Source organism: Mustelus asterias, chromosome 5, assembly GCF_964213995.1.
Source record: "Mustelus asterias chromosome 5, sMusAst1.hap1.1, whole genome shotgun sequence".
Classification (NCBI taxonomy): Eukaryota; Metazoa; Chordata; class Chondrichthyes; order Carcharhiniformes; family Triakidae; genus Mustelus; species Mustelus asterias.
The window spans coordinates 22,956,930-22,975,258 of record NC_135805.1 but is presented as its reverse complement, the minus strand read 5'-3'; the positions used below and the strand labels follow the sequence as shown (position 1 = coordinate 22,975,258).

The window sequence follows — 18,329 nt, the reverse complement described above, 5'->3', positions numbered from 1 at the left end:
TGCACAGAAATGAATTGGAGTAAAAAAAGGAATGAATAATTTTTGGAATCAAATGGTTAATTTACTGGAATGTCGAATATCCTGGTCTCAGTTATTTGCAATCTATAGACGAGGGGACTGAGTGTAATATAGCCAAGCTTGCTGATGATACCGAGCGAGGTGGGAAAAGACGCTAAGGAAGACAAAATAAGGTTGCAAAGGATTAGAGATGGGTTAAACAATTGGTCGAGAAGGAGGCGGATGGAGAATAATGTGGGGAAATTTGAAATGATCCACTTTGTTGGGAAGAATGGAAAAGTGGAATCATTTTTTAAATGGTTAGAGACTGGGAAATGTTGGTGTACAGAGGGTGTCCTTGTCCATGAATCCTAGTAAATTAATGTGGAGGTACAGAAAGCAATTAGGAAAGTAAATCATACGCTTAGCCTTTATTGCAAGAGAGTTGCAGTTTAAGAGTAAACCTTGCTGCAATTGTACAGAGCTCTGGTGAGACTGCACCTGGAGGAATATGTACAGTTTTACTCTCCTTACCTGAAGAAGGATTTGTCTTAGAGGGGGTGAAATGAATGTTCACTTGATGGATTCCTGGGGTGCAAAGGTTATCCTATGAGGAGAGATTAAATAGACTAGCCCTATATTCCCTCGAGTTTCAAAGAATGAGAAGTGGTCTCATTGAAACGTATACAATTCTTAGAGAGTTTGACAGGGTAGGTGCTGAGAGACTGTTCCCCTGGCCAGAAAATCTAGAACCATAGTCACAGGACAAGGGGTCGGTCATTTTGAACTGAGATAGAAACATAGAAACATAGAAAAACTACAGCACAAACAGGCCCTTCGGCCCACAAGTTGTGCCGAACACATCCCTACCTTCTAGACCTACCTATGACCCTCTATCCTATTAAGCTCCATGTACTCATCCAGGAGTCTCTTAAAAGACCCTATCGAATTTGCCTCCACCACCACTGACGGCAGCCAATTCCACTCGCCCACCACCCTCTGTGTGAAAAACTTACCCCTAACATCTCCCCTGTACCTACCCCCCAGCACCCTAAACCTGTGTCCTCTCGTAGCAGACATTTCCACCCTGGGAAAAAGCCTCTGAGAGTCCACCCAATCTATGCCTCTCAACATCTTATACACCTCTATTAGGTCTCCTCTCATCCTTCGTCTCTCCAAGGAGAAAAGACCGAGCTCCCTCAGCCTATCCTCATAAGGCATGCCACTCAATCCAGGCAACATCCTTGTAAATCTTCTCTGCACCCTTTCAATCTTTTCCACATCCTTCCTATAGTGAGGCGACCAGAACTGAGCACAGTACTCCAAGTGGGGTCTGACGAGGGTCTTATATAGTTGCATCATTATCCCCGGACTCCTAAACTCAATCCCTCGATTGATAAAGGCCAGCACACCATACATCTTCTTAACCACCTCCTCCACCTGCGGGGCCGATGTTAGAGTTCTATGGACCCGGACCCCAAGGTCCTTCTGATCCTCTACAGTACTAAGAGTCTTTCCCTTTATATTGTACTCCTTCATCCCATTTGATCTACCAAAATGGAGATGAAGAGAAGGTTCTTCATAGAAACATAGAAAATAGGAGCAGGAGTAAGCCATTTGGCCCATTGAGCCTGCTCCACCATTCAACATCATCATGACTGTTCCTCTCTCTCAATCTCACTGTTTGTGATTTATATAAACGATCTGGAAGAAGGTGTAACTGGGGTGATCAGTAAGTTTGCGGACGACACAAAACTGGCAGGACTTGCAGATTGTGAGGAGCATTGTCAGAGGCTACAGAAGGATATAGATAGGCTGGAAATTTGGGCAAAGAAATGGCAGATGGAGTTCAATCCTGATAAATGCGAAGTGATGCATTTTGGTAGAAATAATGTAGGGAGGAGCTATACGATAAATGGCAGAACCATAAAGGGTGTAGATACGCAGAGGGACCTGGGTGTGCAAGTCCACAGATCCTTGAAGGTGACGTCACAGGTGGAGAAGGTGGTGAAGAAGGCATATGGCATGCTTGCCTTTATAGGACGGGGCATAGAGTATAAAAGTTGGGGTCTGATGTTGCAGATGTATAGAACATTGGTTCGGCCGCATTTGGAATACTGCGTCCAGTTCTGGTCGCCACACTACCAGAAGGACGTGGAGGCTTTGGAGAGAGTACAGAGGAGGTTTACCAGGATGTTGCCTGGTATGGAGGGGCTTAGTTATGAGGAGAGATTGGGTAAATTGGGGTTGTTCTCCCTGGAAAGACGGAGGATGAGGGGAGACTTAATAGAGGTGTATAAAATTATGAAAGACATAGAGAGGGTGAACGGTGGGAAGCTTTTCCCCAGGTCGGTGGTGACGTTCACGAGGGGTCATAGGTTCAATGTGAAGGGGGGGAGGTTTAACACAGATATCAGAAGGACATATTTTACACAGAGGGTGGTGGGGGCCTGGAATGCGCTGCCAGGCAAGGTGGTGGAGGCGGACACACTGGGAACGTTTAAGACTTATCTAGATAGCCATATGAACGGAGTGGGAATGGAGGGATACAAAAGAATGGTCTAGTTTGGACCAGGGAGCGGCACGGGCTTGGAGGGCCGAAGGGCCTGTTCCTGTGCTGTATTGTTCTTTGTTCTTTGTTCAATGTCATACTACCACGCTCTTCCCATACCCCTTGACACCTTTAGAGTCTGGAAATCTATCTATTTTCTTCTAAAATATGTTCATTGATTTGGCCTCCACAGCCTTCTGTGATAGAGCATTCCACAGGTTCGCCACCCTCTGAGTAAAGAAATTTTTCCTCATCTAAATTCTAAATGGTCTACCCCATATCCTGAGACTGTGACCCCTTGTTCTACAACCTCCAGCCAGAGGAAACAGCATCCAGTCTGTCCGGGTCTGTCAGAATTTTCTACGTTTCAATGAGATCCACTCTCATTCTTCTAAATTCAGGTGAATACAGGCCCATTTGGTCCAATCTCTCGTCATATGACAATCCTGCCATCCCAGGAATCCAAATGGTGAACCCTTGCTGCATTCCTTCTGAGGCAAGTATATCTTCTCTTAGATAAGGAGACCAAAACTGCACACAATACTTCAGGTGTGGTCTCACCAAGGCCCTATACAGTTGCAGTAAGACATCCTTGCTCCTGTACTCATGTCCCTCTTGCAATGAAGGCCAACATACCATTTGCCTTCCTAACTGTTTGAGGTACCTGCATGTTTGTTTTGAATGATTGGTGTATGAGGACACTCAGTTCCCTTTTTGATTTGATTTGATTTATTATTGTCACATGTATTAGCATACAGTGGAAAGCATTGTTTCTTGTGTGCTATACAGAGCATACCATTCATAAAGAAGTAAATGAGAGAGTGCAGAATGTAGTGTTAAAGATAAAGCTAGGATGTAGAGAAAGATCAACTTAATGCGAGGTAGGTCCATTCAAAAGTCTGACAGCAGCAGGGAAGAAGCTGTTCTCGAGTTGGTTGGTACGTGACCTCAGACTTTTGTACCTTTTTCCCAATGGAAGAAGGTGGAAGAGAGAATGTCCGGGGTGCGTGGGGTCCTTAATTATGCTGGCTGCTTTGCTGAGGCAGCGAGAAATGTAGATAGAGTCAATGGATGGGAGGCTGGTTTGTGTGATGGACTGGGCTTCATCCACGAGCTTTTGTAGTTTCTTGCGGACTTGGGCAGAGCAGGAGCCATACCAAGCTGTGATACAACCAGAAAGAATGCTTTCTATGGTGCATCTGTAAAAGTTGGTGAGAGTCGTAGCTGACATGCCAAATTCCCTTAGTCTTCTGAGAAAATACAGTAGAGTAACTATAGTGTAGGCATGGGGGGACCAGGACAAGTTGTTTGTACATCCATATTTCCCAAGCTTTCACAGAGGGTTGTGAATCTTTGGAATTCTCTAGCCTTGAGAGTTGTGGACGCTCAATCAATCAGTATACTCAAGGCTGAGATTGGTCGATTTTTGGGCTCTAAAGGAATGAAGTGATATTCATAGAATCATAGAAACCCTACAGTGCAGAAGGAGGCCATTCGGCCCATCGAGTCTGCACCGACCACAATCCCACCCAGGCCCTACACCCACATATTTACCCGCTAATCCCTCTAACCTACGCATCTCAGGACTCTAAGGGGCAATTTTTTTTAACCTGGCCAATCAACCTAACCCGCACATCTTTGGAGTGAGAAAGTGGAGTTAATGTAAAAGCTCCCTCCTGATTATCCTGATTTTTCGAGGAAGTCTCAACCAGAGTGGATAGAGGGAAACCAGTAATGTGTTGTATTTGGACTTCCAGAAGGCCAAGGTACCTCATAAAAGACTAAGTCATAGGATAAGAGGAGGTATATTGACATGGATAGAGAATTGGGCAGGAAACAGCAAGTGGGGATAAGGCGTTCTTTTTCAGGTTGGTGACCTGTAACCAGTGGGGGATTCCACAGGGATCAGTGCTGGGACTGCACCTGTTTACAATATATATTGATGACTTAGAGGAAGGAAACCAATGTACTGTAGCAAATTTGCGGACGACACAAAAATAGGTGGAAAGACAAATTGCGAGGGGGATACAAACAGTTTACAAAGAGATATGGATAGGTTAAGTAAGTAGGCAAATATTTGGCAAACGGTGAATAATGTGGGAAAATGGTAAGTTGTTCATTTTGGAAGGGAGAACAAAAGAACACCATTATTTAAATGGAGAAAAACTGCAGAAAGCTGCAACACAAAAGGACTTGTGTAGAGACTTGTGCACAAAACACAGGTGCAGCAGGTAATCAGAAAGGCTAATGGAATGTTGGCCCTTATTTCAAGAGGGTTGGAGTATAAGAGTAGGGAAGTCTTGCTGCAACTGTACAAGGTACTGGTGAGACCACATCTAGAGCACTGTGAGCAGTTTTAATCCCCTTATTTAAGAAAATATATTATTTCACTGAAGCCGTTCAAAAAGGTTCACTAGGATGATTCCCGGTATGGAGGGATTATCCTGTGAGCAAAGGTTGGGACTCTACTCATTGGAATTTAGACGAATGAGAGGCGATCCCATTGAAACATATAGGATTCTTAAGGGGTTTGACAGGGTAAATGCTGAGAGGATGTTTCCCCTCATGGGAGAGTCGAGGACCAGAGGGCATAGACTCAGGATAAAGGGGTGCCAATTTAAGACTGAGATGAGGAGGAATTTAATCTCTCAGAGGGTTGTGAGCCTTTGGAACTCCAAGCCACAGGGAGCTGTGGAGGCTGAGGTCTTGTGTATATTTAAGGCTGAGATAGATAGATTTTTGATTAGTAAGGGAATCAAGAGTTACAGGGAAAGGGCAGGAAAGTGGACGTGAGGAATGTAGGATCAGCCATGATCCAATTGAATGGTGGAGCAGGCTCAAGAGGCCAAACAGCCGACTCCCATTCCTATTTCTTACAGTCTTATGGCCTTATGATCTTACTGAAAGATGGAGCAGACTCAATGGGCTGAATGGCCTACACCTGCTCCTAATTCTCATGTTCTTAATGCCCTAATGCTCTTTTATTCCTATTTTTTCTGAAGCAAATCAATGCGCTTGTTGAGTGCTTTGATTGTTATTGACACTGCTTCAACTTCCCAGGGTGGAAGTTGTGAACTCAAAGACTTTAGTTGACTAAAAGTTAAAGTTTATTTATTTGTCACAAATAGGCTTACAATAAGACTGCAATGAAGTTACTGTGAAAATCCCCCTAGTCACCACACTCCGGCGCCTGTTTGAGGGAGAATTAGGCATGGCCAATGCACCTAACCAGCACATCTTTCGGACTGTGGGAGGAAACCGGAGCACTCGGAGGAAACCCACGCAGACACGGGGAGAACGTGCAAACTCCACACAGACAGCGACCCAAGCCGGGAATCGAACCCAGGTCTCTGGCACTGTGAGACAGCACTGCTAACCACTATGCCTCCTCTAGTACAATATCATAGCCACTACATGACCAGGCTGAGGGCAATTTGTATTGTACACTATCTGTGGGAGGAATGGAATGGATTGGCTCACTGATGTAGATGCTAAATATATCTCTGCCTGCCTGGCGGAAACCATTTGGGGGTGGTGTTAATGGAGAACAGTTAACCTGGAGCAAGTCTATGTCTTTCCTGCATGATCTGCAGTTTAAGCTTCAAAGCTGCAAGGGACAGCAGCCTGGGCCCCAGAGGGAAGCCTGGCCAACAAAGTTCATTTAAAACATTGGGCGGAATTTTACAGCCTTGCTTGTCCTGAACCCGTAAAATCCCGCCTGAGATCAATGGACCTTCCCGTGCTCCACCCCTCGCCCGCTCCGATTCCCGTGGCTGGCAAGGACGGTAAAATTCCAGCCATTGTTTTTTTTGCTGTGCCAGGGGCTGGAGCAGAACTCTGCCAGGCCCCACAGCGAAGACTCGGGCCTGACTTGTCATGGGGTTTGAGGGGGGTGAGGGGTTCCTCCATGTTGTCTTCCCCACAAGGGTCTGGCCCTCAAGAATCCTGCCAGTGGTTTCCAGTTGCCCGGCCTTAAACTGTCGGCAGCCATTTCCCAGCAGCCTCCTGGTTGTTTAAGTCAGCAGGTGGTATGTTAATGAGCCACAGCCATCAAAGGTGGGTCAGGTCTTCCCTACCTTCAGAACCCGGGAGGGGCACAGCCAATGGTATCTATCGGGTGGGTTACTGTCAAAATCGGAGTTTAAAAATCGAGTCCTGAGATTCTGGGACCTCAAGTTTCCACCTTAGCAAAGCAATCGGGCAGAAAAATCAAAAGGTTTCTGAATCTGACTTTCTACCCCAAAAATCTTTTTCCTTGTTTCATGCTCTCTCGTATCCTTGTGCCTAGGCCTTACATTCACAATGTTGGAGGTGACGAATCCTGGGTTGGTCTCACAGTGCTGCAGCAGCAGTGAAATGCCCTGTGTTCTCTCCTGGAACTCTTTAGCAGACAGCATCTTGTTCAGTTGCTTCACCTGCTCTGTTGCTTCCATGCTGCGGATGATTGGTCGGTGGGTCGTCAGCCTCTGCTGCCGTGGGGTATCCAACTCCTCCCTAACAAAGAGAAAACGCAAGTTACCGCTTCATATTTCACTCCATACAACAAATTAGACTAAGTTCTCTAACCCTGTGCTTCAGCTGCTTTGAATGGTGGCACAGTGATTAGCACTGCTGCCTCACAACGCCAGGGAACCGGGTTCGATTCCAGCCTTGGGTGACTGTGGTGGAGCTTGCAAATTCTCCCCGTGTCTGCGTGGGTTTCCACCGGGTACTCCGGTTTCCCCCTAAGGTCCAAAGATGTGCAGGTTAGGTGGATTGGTCATGGTAAATGCACAGGGTTACAGGGGTGGGGGTGGGATGGGCCTGGGTAAGATGCTCTTTCAGAGAGTTAGTGCAGACTTGATGGGCTGAATGGCTTTTCTGCACTGTGGGGATTCTATGGTTCTTCCATGGAATAACAATATCGTGCATTGAGATAGCACCTCTAATTTAGTGAAGTGTTTCAAGGCATCTCAAAGAGCATTATCAGACAAACATTGACATCAAGTCACATGAAGGGATGTTAAAGCAGATGACCAAAGGCTTGATCAAAGAGAAAGAAATAAAAGTGCAGCCTAAACGATGAGAGAAAACACAGAGAATCAGCGAGTGGGGATCCTGGAGCTTAGGGTCTAGACAGCTGAAGGCACAGCTGTCAATGGTGCAGGGAAAGAAGTTGGGGAGAAACAAGATGCCAGAGTTGAAAGAATGCAGAGTTCCTGGAGGATGTTGTAGAGATAGGGTTTTGGGGGGGTGGGGGTGAAGTGATTTGAACGCAAACATCACCATTATAAATTTAAGGACTTTCTACACCAACAGCCAATATAGAACATCACGTACAAGGGGCGAAGTGCGATTGGAGTTTGGTATGTGTTAGGATTGGTTGAATGATGCCAGTGGGACATCGCTTCACAGAACTCATGAATCTCAATATCTTGGTCTGTTTGTGGTGTGGGATCAGCACATAATTTGTTAAAAGCTTTCAGTTCTAGGGTGAATGGGATCAAAGGTTACAGGGAGAAGGCAGGATTAGGCTATTGAGTTGGACAATCCGCCATGATCGTGATGAATGGTGGAGCAGGCTCGAAGGGCCGAATGACCCCCTTCTGCTCCTATCTTCTATGTTTCTATGTTTCTATAAGAATGATTTGGAAAGGGTGAAAAGCTGAAAGCATAGAAAGGTGACTCATCCATTTCTCGAGGGTCCAGGGCATGTCTTTGGTCGCTGTTTGTTGTGGTGAAGTGAATGAAGAGCATTCGTGGACCATATAACCATGATCACAAAATCATCAGGAGAGACTGAGATGAAGATGAGTCTTAGCTCCATGTTATCTGTCTGCATTATCTGTCTATTGATGCATGATCATTCAATGTTAGCACATTTGGAATGTAGCGATCAAAGATATGCATGTTTTGAGCAAATCACATTTTGCTGTAGTCAAGCTTGTAATGGTAAAGCTTACAGTGCATTGTGAATTCAGTAATAAAGAATTATAGAATCAAATGGAATTGCTTTCTATGATTTGACTGAACACTAATGTTTGATGGTACAACATGAGTTTATTAATCGTAGAAACCCTACAGTACAGAAAGAGGCCATTCGGCCCATCGAGTCTGCACCGACCACAATCCCACCCAGGCCCTACCCCCGTATCCCTACATATTTTACCCGCTAATCCCTCTAATCTACGCATCCCAGGACACTAAAGGGCAATTTTTTTAGCATGGCCAATCAACCTAACCCGCACATCTTTGGACTGTGGGAGGAAACCGGAGCACCCGGAGGAAACCCACGCAGACACGAGGAGAATGTGCAAACTCCACACAGACAGTGACCCAAGCCGGGAATCGAACCCAGATCCCTGGAGCTGTGAAGCAACAGTGCTAACCACTGTGCTACCATGAAAGAAACCCAACGATGCCAGAATTGGGGTTTGGGGTAAAAAAGCCACATCTAGATTAGCAGAAAGAAAATATAGTAAATAGCATTTACTATGCGGCACGGTGGCACAGTGGTTAGCACTGCTGCCTCACAGCACCAGGGACTCAGGTTCAATTCTCGGCTTGGGTCATTGTCTGTGTGGAGTTTGCACGTTCTCCTCGTGTCTGTGTGGGTTTCCTCCGGGTGCTCCGGTTTCCTCCCACAGTCCAAAGATGTGCAGGTTAGGTGGATTGGCCATGATAAATTGTCCCTTAGTGTCAGGGGGACTAGCTGGGGTAAATGCATGGGGTTATGGGGATAGGGCCTGGGGGGATTGTGGTCGGTGCAGACTCGATGGGCCGAATGGCTTCCTTCTGCACTGTAGGCTTCTTTGACTTTAACACAGCATTGTATATAGGCGAGACTAAAGTTGCAATTCACCTTCCATTACTGGAGAGATTTTCCAGACAGTTTGAGGTGCTGTTGGTCCTTGAGCTTTTACTTTTTGGCAAGTAAGGATCTGAAGAAACATCTCCAAGCCCCTGAATAACAGGAGGGGGGAAAACACGTTCATTAAATAGTCAACATTTTATCATTTTCCACTTTCAAATCTTGTCAGCCCAAGTTTGAAAGCTGGCCCTTACTGACCAAACTTGGAATACTGCTGCCCTTTAAATTGACTTTACATCCACACCTACCTGCTGCTGATTCAGCGGGGAAAACACACACATCTTCTCGGAGTTTAGCAGAATTGGCACCCTCTTTATATTAAGGTGTACGGGTGGTCCAAGGCAATCTTGAGGAGGCGGTGATGTAATGGTATTGTCACTGGACTAGTAATCCAGAGACCCAGGGTAATGCTCTGGGGACCCAGGTTCGAATCCCACCACGGCAGATGGTGAAATTTGAATTCAATTTTTAAAAATCTGAAATTAAAGGTCTGATGGTGGCCATGTAACCATTGTCGATTGTCATAAAAACCCATCTGGTTCACTAATGTCCTTTAGGGAAGAAAATCTGTCGTCCTTACCTGGACTGGCCTACATGTGACTCCAGATCCACAGCAATGTGGTCAACTCTTAACTGCCCTCTGACATAGGGGGCAATTAAGGATGGGCAATAAATGCTGACCTGTTCAGTGATGCCCTCATCCCGTGAACAAATGTAAAACTCTTGACCATCACCAAGGTTTTGATGCCACTTCTTTGCTGGATGATGTTGAGTTACAATGACAGGAAATAAGCTTCTTCCCTGCTGCCATCAGACTTTTCAATGGGCCTACCTTATATTCAGCTGATTTTTCCTAATACCCAGCTATGACTGTAACACTATATTATGCACCCTCCCCTTTCCTTCTGCCCTATGTAATCAATGCCATTACTACATCAACGGGGATGAAGTAGAAAGGGTCGAGAGCTTCAGGTTTTTAGGTCTCCAGATCACCAACAACCTGTCCTGGTCCCCCCATGCTGACACTATAGTTAAGAAAGCCCCTACTTTCTCAGAAGACTAAGGAAATTTGGCATGTCCGCTACGACTCTCACCAACTTTTACAGATGCACCATAGAAAACATTCTTTCTGGTTGTATCACAGCTTGGTATGGCTCCTGCTCTGCCCAAGACCGCAAGGAACTACAAAAGGTCGTGAATGTAGCCCAGTCCATCACGAAAACCAGCCTCCCATCCATTGACTCTGTCTACACTTCCCGCTGCCTCGGCAAAGCAGCCAGCATAATCAAGGACCCCATACACCCTGGACATTCTCTCTTCCACCTTCTTCCGTCGGGAAAAAGATACAAAAGTCTGAGGTCACGTACCAACCAACTCAAGAACAGCTTCTTTCCCTGCTGCCATCAGACTTTTGAATGGACCTACCTTGCATTAAGTTGATCGTTCTCTACACCCTAGCTATGATTGTAACACTACATTCTGCACTCTCTCATTTCCTTCTCTACGAACGGTATGCTTTGTCTGTATAGCGCGCAAAAAACAATACTTTTCACTGTATGTTAATACATGTGACAATAATAAATCAAATCAAATCAAAACATTTGATGTTGAGATTTTTCTGAGGGCGGCACAAAAGGGAGAAGGGAGAAAATCAAGGGAGAAGATTAAGTTGGACTGCTCACACGCAGCTCCCGATATCTCGATTCAAGGAGCAGATTCCCCACTCCACTATCTATCTCTTTTGATTTGATTTGATTTATTATTGTCACATGTATTAGCATACAGCGAAAAGTATTGTTTCTTGCGTGCTATACAGACAGAGCATACCGTTCATAGAAAAGGAAGGAGAAAGTGCAGAAAGTAGTGTTACAGTCATAGCTAAGGTATAGAGAAAGATCAACTTAGTGCAAGATAAGTCCATTCAAAGGTCAGATGGCAGCAGGGAAGAAGCTGTTCTTGAGTTGGTTGGTATGTGACCTCAGACCTCAGAATGCTGGGTGCAAGGGAAAGAGGTCATGAGGAGATGGCCTGCTCACAATCCCCATGCTGCAAGTTATCTCATCAGTAATGGGAATATACAGACCAGATATCACATTAGAAAATGAAGAACAATCAGAAACACCATCACCCAGGCTTCTCTCAGGCTCCTATCAAAGTCTCATCTATAGTAACATCGATGGTGGTGAGGGAGTAAGCCTGGCCACAAGCTATGGATATTTCTGTCGCAACAAATACAGTAGCATAGTGGTTTTGTCATTAGACTATCCAGAGACCTAGGCTAATGTTCTAGGGACCCAGCTTCGGCAGATGGCGAAATTTCAATTCAATAAAAATCTGGAATTAAAAGTCTAATGACCATGAAACCACAATTGTCGTAAAAACCCATCTGGTTCATTTACATTTACAAATCACAGCCTATTCTTGTGCTGTAATTTTCTTTGTTCTTTGTTAATGCCCTTTAGGGAAGGAAATCTGCCATCCTTACCCGGTTTGGCCTACGTGTAACTCCAGGCCCACAGGGATGCCCTCAGAGATGGGCAACAAATGCTGGCCAAGCCAGCAACACCCACATGCCATGAAGGAATAAAAATAAATTATTAAGATTGTGGACTGTAAACTGACCACTATCTGGTATTTAGCTAACTCTCAAGATGTGGGGTAAGATCAGTGGTTCTTGCAAATTCTTGGCTGTTCTGAAAGGTGATGGTGGGTTTGCTAGGCCACTCATGAGCCAGGTTATGACCATGTTCTGTGGCACCGCAGTAACATACAGCACCAACTCATTAAGCACAGTAGGCTGACTTCCCTCAAAGGACATGAGTTTAAACGTTTTAAGGTTTATTAATGTCACAAATATTGTGTACAATTCTGGTCATCACACTGCCAGAAGGATGTGGATGCTTTGGAGAGGGTACAAAAGAGATTTTTCAGGATGTTGCCTGGTCTGGAGGATATTAGCTATGAGGAGAGGTTGGAGAAACTCGGTTTGTTCTCACTGGAGCGATGGAAGTTGAGGGATGACCTGATAGAGGTTTACAAGATTATGAGAGGCATGGACAGAGTGGATAGTCAGATGGTCTTTCCTAGGGTAGAAAAGTCAAGTACTAGGGGATATAGGTTTAAGGTGTGTGGGGAAAAGTTTAGAGGGGATGTGTGAGATAAATGTTTTACACAGAGGGTGGTGAATGTCTGGAACGCGCTGCCCGGGGGGAGGTGGTGGGAGCAGGTACGATAGCAGAATTTAAGGGGCAACTAGACAAATACATGAGTAGGATGGGAATGGAAGGATATGGACTCCGTAAGTGCATATGGTTTTAATTTAAGCAGGCATCATGATCAACGCAGGCTTGGAGGGCCGAAGGGCCTGTTCCTGTGCTGTACTGTTCTTTGTTCTTAGGCTTATATTTACACTGCAATTAAGTTACTGCGAAAATCCCCTAGTCGCCACATTCTGGTGCCTTTTCAGGTACACTGAGGGAGAATTTAGCATGGCCAATGTACCTAACCAGCATGTCTGGGAGGAAACTGGAACACCCGGAGGAAACCCACGCAGACACAGGGAAAACATGCAGACTCCGTATAGACAGTGATCCAAGTCGGGAATTGAACCCAGGTCCCTGGCGCTGTGAGGCAGCGGTGCTAACCACTGTGCCACCCTGCCGCCCAGCTGAATTTGTGACAACAATCCAACCAACACCTTCATGGCCATTTTTACTGATGAAAAGTATCAAGGAAGTATTTGACCATCACCCCTTGATATTTAATGGCATTGCCATCACTGAGTCTCCCACTATCAACATCCTAGGGGTTACCATTAACCAGAAACTGAACTGGACTAGCCATATAAATACTGTGGCTACAAAAGTAGATCAGATGCTGTGAATTCTGTAGTGAGTAACTCACCTCCTGACTGCCCAAAGCCTGTCCACTATCTACAAGGCACAAGTCAGGAGTGTGATGGAATACTCCCCACTTGCCTGGATGGGTGCAGCTCCAACAACACTCAAGAATCTTGACACCACCTAGAAAAAGGCAGCCCGCTTGATTGGCACCACATCCATCACCTTAATTATTATGTCCCCCCAGCAATTGTGCAGCATGCACAATTCACAAGATCTCCTTTGACAACACCTTCCAAACCTGTGACTTTTACAAGGACAAGGGCAGCAGATACCTGGGAACACCACCACCTGCAAGTTCCCTCCAAGTCACTCACCATCCTGACTTGGAAATATATCGCCGTTCCTTCACTGTCGCTGGGTCAAAATCCTGGATCTCCCTCCCTAATGGCACTGTGGTGTGGATGTACTAGATGGACTGCAGTGGTTCGAGAAGGCAGCTCACCACCACCTTCTGAAGAACAATTAAGGATGGACAAGAAATGCTGGCTTTGTGAACCTACATCCTATGAAAGCATTTTAAAAAATTAAATTACTGATTTGAAATACAATCAGGGTGGCACGGTGGCTAGCGCTGCTCCCTCACAGTGCCAGGGACCCAGGTTCAATTCCTGCCTCGGGTCACTGTCAGAGTGGGGTTTGCATGTTCTCCCCGTGTCTGCGTGGGTTTGTTCCGAGTGCTCCGGTTTCATCCCGCAGTCCAAAGATGTGCAAGTTAGGTGGGTTGGCCATGCTAAATTGCCCCTTAGGGCCCCAACAAGTATAGATTGGGGGATTAGCAAGGTAAATAGGTGAAGTTACAGCAATGGGTAGGGGAGAGGGCCAGGATAAGATACTCTGTCAGAGTCAGTGCAGATTCAATGGGCCAAATGGCCTTGCTCTGCCCTGTAGGGATTCTATGCTACACTACCATCTCCTCACTTTTAAGGCATTGACTATTTATTAAGACTGTGACCTGCACAAGGATCACTGACAAGAGGCTGATGTTAAAGTCTATGTTAACATCAAAAAACTAGGAGCTATTTAGGAGTATGCTCCCATCCATTGATTCCATCTACACTTCCCACTGCCTCGGAAAAGCAGCCAGCATAATTAAGGACCCCACGCACTCCGGACATTCTCTCTTCCACCTTCTTCCATTGGGAAAAAGATACAAAAGTCTGAGGACATGCACCAACTGACTCAAGAACATCTTCTTCCCTGCTGCTGTCAGACTTCTGAATGGACCTACCTCGCACTAAGTTGATCTTTCTCTACACCCTAGCTATGACTGTGACACTACATTCTGCACTCCCTCCTTTCCTTCTCTATGAACGGTATGCTTTGTCTGTATAGCGCGCGAGAAACAATACTTTTCACTGTATGTTAATACATGTGACAATAATAAATCAAATCAAATCAAAAATCAAAAATATTGTAATTGGATCACCAGCTTCAATGCCGTATCCTTTCACTCCTAAACTACTTTCTGAGATAGCACCTTGAGGAGCCCTTAGCTTGTCACCCTAGGCGATGGGTATGTTTCATTTTACCGAACTTTAATCCTGAAAGCAAGTATCCCAGTGAAAGTGAAGCTGAGAGTTACTGGATCAAGTCCAGCAGGCAGACACTCACCCTCTGTTTCATGGCCGTAATGACTTGCTGCAAATCCTGCGACAGAAGCGAGCGTTCCATGTATCTCTCAAACTCCGGGTGGGACACCAAAATGTTCAGTGCCTTCCGACCATAAAACCTATCGGACAACAGAAAATGGACTTGACATTTGCACTCACTGGCTGTCACCAATGTTCCCTCTGGGCCACTCGACCGCACAACAAATCAAAAGTCCCCATGGACATCACACAAGATAACCCCTTTTAAGGTACTGTGCCTGCATGGCCACACAAAACATCCTGTGCACTTCATCAAATCACCCCAGATCTACAAAACAAACAGTAGAATCATAGAATCCCTACAGTGCAGAAGGAGGCCATTCGACCCATTGAGTCTGCACCTACTCTCTGACAGAGCATCTTACCCAGGCCCTATCCCTGTAACCCCACCTATTTACCCCACTAATCCCCCTAAGCTACAAAGTTTAGGACACTCGGGTCAATTTGGCAAGGCCAATCCACCTAACCCGCACATCTTTGAACTGTGGGAGGAAACCGGAGCACCCAGGGGGAATTCACGCAGACACAGGGAGAACGTGCAAACTTCTCACAGACAGTGACCCAAGGCCGGAATCGAACCCGGGTCCCTGGTGCTGTGAAGCAGCAGTGCTAACCTCTGTGCCACCGTGCTGCCCATTATGCCGCCCAGAATGTACGTTGTGTCACCTCTACAAAGCTGATAAAATTCACAGAGAGGAATGGGTATTTAAATCAATGGAGGTTTTGGGAAGTCCATCATCCCACAATCTGACTGGACTTCTCACTTTGGTGGGAACTGCTGTAATTCTGAGATTCAGATACTCAAATCCATCACTATCACAGACACTGAGGTCAGGCACATTCCAACCCATCACTCTCACTGTTACTGACTGGCCGATGCCCTACAACACTGTAACCCAGAAACCACTTCTGGCAACACGTGCAGATGAATGCTTTATGACATTCTTCTGTGCACTCATTCAAAGTAACAGTAACATAAGCTGTACAGGGGCGACTGACCCTTGTTAAATAGCAGATGGAGGAAGATGACATGAGTGTTTTAAACATTCCTTCATTGATACAGTAAAATCCTACCATTCGCCATGCGTTGGTGGTTAGCACTGCTGCCTCACAGTGCCAGGGCCCGGGTTCGATTCCCGGCTTGGGTCACTGTCTGTGTGGAGTTTGCACATTCTCCCCGTGTCTGTGTGGGCTTCCTCCGGGTGCTCCGGTTTCCTCCCACACTCCAAAGATGCGCAGGTTAGGTTGATTGGTCATGCTAAATTGACCGTAGTTTCGGCGGGGGAGGGGGGAGTAGCAGGGTAAATATGTGGGGTTACAGGGGATAGAGTAGGATTGATGTCGGTGCAGGCTTGATGGGCCAAATGGCCTCCTTCTGTACTGTAGGGATTCTATGATTTTTATGATTCTAGGGTTCCCATAAAATCTCGCAAAAGATGAAATTACAAACCGTGAACATACTTTTTAATGGGAGTGAATTAGACAGGCTCCAGCCATTGCAGCATTACTTGCTAGCCATACATCTGAGCTTTTCTCTTCCAGAATGTGGAATCCTCTCCAACTCTTTACCTGTCTCTCTTGAGCTGTGACATTCTTCAAATTCACACTCCCAAATGTAAAAACAACATGTCCCTGAATGCAGTCATCATAAATAAAAACTCCCTTACCATAGCGTACAACTGGAGTAATAACTTTACCCAGCATGTAATCGTTCTGTAATGCCTGCATGTTATTTAGCAGCCTGCCTTTGAACTTATTCGCATTTCATAAAGCAGCTCAATGCACTTTTAACCATTTCACCCAAACAAATCTATACTTCTGTTTCAACAAATTAAAACCTGCAAACCATTAATGTCTAGGGCGGCACAGTGGCACAGTGTTTAGCACTGCTGTCTCGTAGCACCAGGGATCCCGGTTCGATTCCCGGCTTGGGTCACTGTCTGTGCGGAGTCAGCAAGTTCTCCCGGTGTCTGCGTGGGTTTCCTCCGGGTGCTCTGGTTTCCTCCCACAGTCCAAAGATGTGCTAGTTAGGTGCATTGGCCATGCTAAATTCTCCCTCAGTGTACCCGAACAGGCGCTGGAGTGTGGCGACTAGGGGATTTTCACAGTAACTTCATTACACTGTTAATGTAAGCCTACTTGTGACACTAATAAATAAACTTCATAAACATGAAGTTATACTTCATGAACATGAAGTAACTTCCCTCCCCCACTGAATCTATACTGTGTTTTCCAATTCGACTACTAATGTAAGGGGGGAAAGGTCCAGTCGAGATGTGCAGGGGATGTTTTTTTACACAGAGGGGGGTGGGGGCCTGGAATGCGCTGCCAAGTGAGGTGATTGAGGCAGATATGTTAGCGACATTTAAGATTTATCTGGATAGACACATGAACAGACGGGGAATAGAGGGATACAGGCGGTTGGTCTCGATAGGACAAGGTGATCAGCGCAAGCTTGGAGGGCCGAAGGGCCTGTTCCTGTGCCGTACTGTTCTTTGTTCTTTGTTGTTGTATTCCGGGAAGTCAAACCCTTACTTTCCCTCATTTGTAATCCCTTGAAGATGAAAAACAGGTATTTTAAAATGAACCTCAATAGAAACATTGCCAATTTCTGAAGCTATTTTGGGATTAATTCCAAAGAACAAAGAACAAAGAAAAGTACAGCGCAGGAACAGACCTTCGGCCCTCCAAGCCTGTGCCGATCATGATGCCCTAACTAAACTAAAAAAAACCTTCTGTCCTTACTCGGTCTGTATCCCTCTATTCCCTCCCTATTCATGTACCCATCCAGATGCCTCTTAAATGTTGCGAATGTGTCTGCTTCCCCCACCTCCTCTGGCAGCGCGTTCCAGGCATCCATCACTCTCTGTGTGAAAAACTTCCCCCGCACATCTCCCTTAAACATTCCCCCTCTCGCCTTGAACCTGTGCCCCCTTGTAATTGACACTTCCACCCTGGGAAAAAGCCTCTGACTATCCACCCTCTCCATGCCTCTCATAATTTTGTACACCTCTATCAGTCTCCACTCAGCTTCCGTCTTTCCAGTGAAAACAATCCTAGTTTATTCAACCTCTCCTCATAGCCAACACCCTCGAGACTAGACAACATCCTGGTGAACCTTCTTTGCATTCTCTCCAAAGTTTCCACATCCTTCTGGTAGTGTGGTGACCAGAACTGCACGTAACACTCCAAATGCGGCCGAACCAAGTATTTATATAGCTGCAACATGATTTCCCAACTCTTGTACTCAATGCTGCGTCTGATGAAGGCAAGCATCTAGGATTGTGTTTTACTGGGTCACATAGACACCCGCCTGAAATGTTCACCCTCAAAGTGACCTCTGCAATAATTGGATGAAAGAACTGGTAGTGTGACAATAG

At 45.8% G+C, this 18,329-nt stretch overlaps 1 protein-coding gene across 1 annotated transcript in view; it reads right to left on the bottom strand.

Annotated features, from left to right (window-relative positions):
• LOC144493955 (TOG array regulator of axonemal microtubules protein 2-like) overlaps nucleotides 1-18,329 on the bottom strand; it is a 102,024-nt gene that overhangs the window by 6,742 nt on the left and 76,953 nt on the right. The window contains exons 16-18 of the mRNA XM_078213530.1: nucleotides 14,912-15,029; nucleotides 9,390-9,490; nucleotides 6,844-7,042 (exon numbers count right to left, since the gene is read on the bottom strand). Coding sequence (XP_078069656.1) covers nucleotides 6,844-7,042; nucleotides 9,390-9,490; nucleotides 14,912-15,029 — 418 coding nt within the window. The remainder of the gene's footprint in view (nucleotides 1-6,843; nucleotides 7,043-9,389; nucleotides 9,491-14,911; nucleotides 15,030-18,329) is intronic.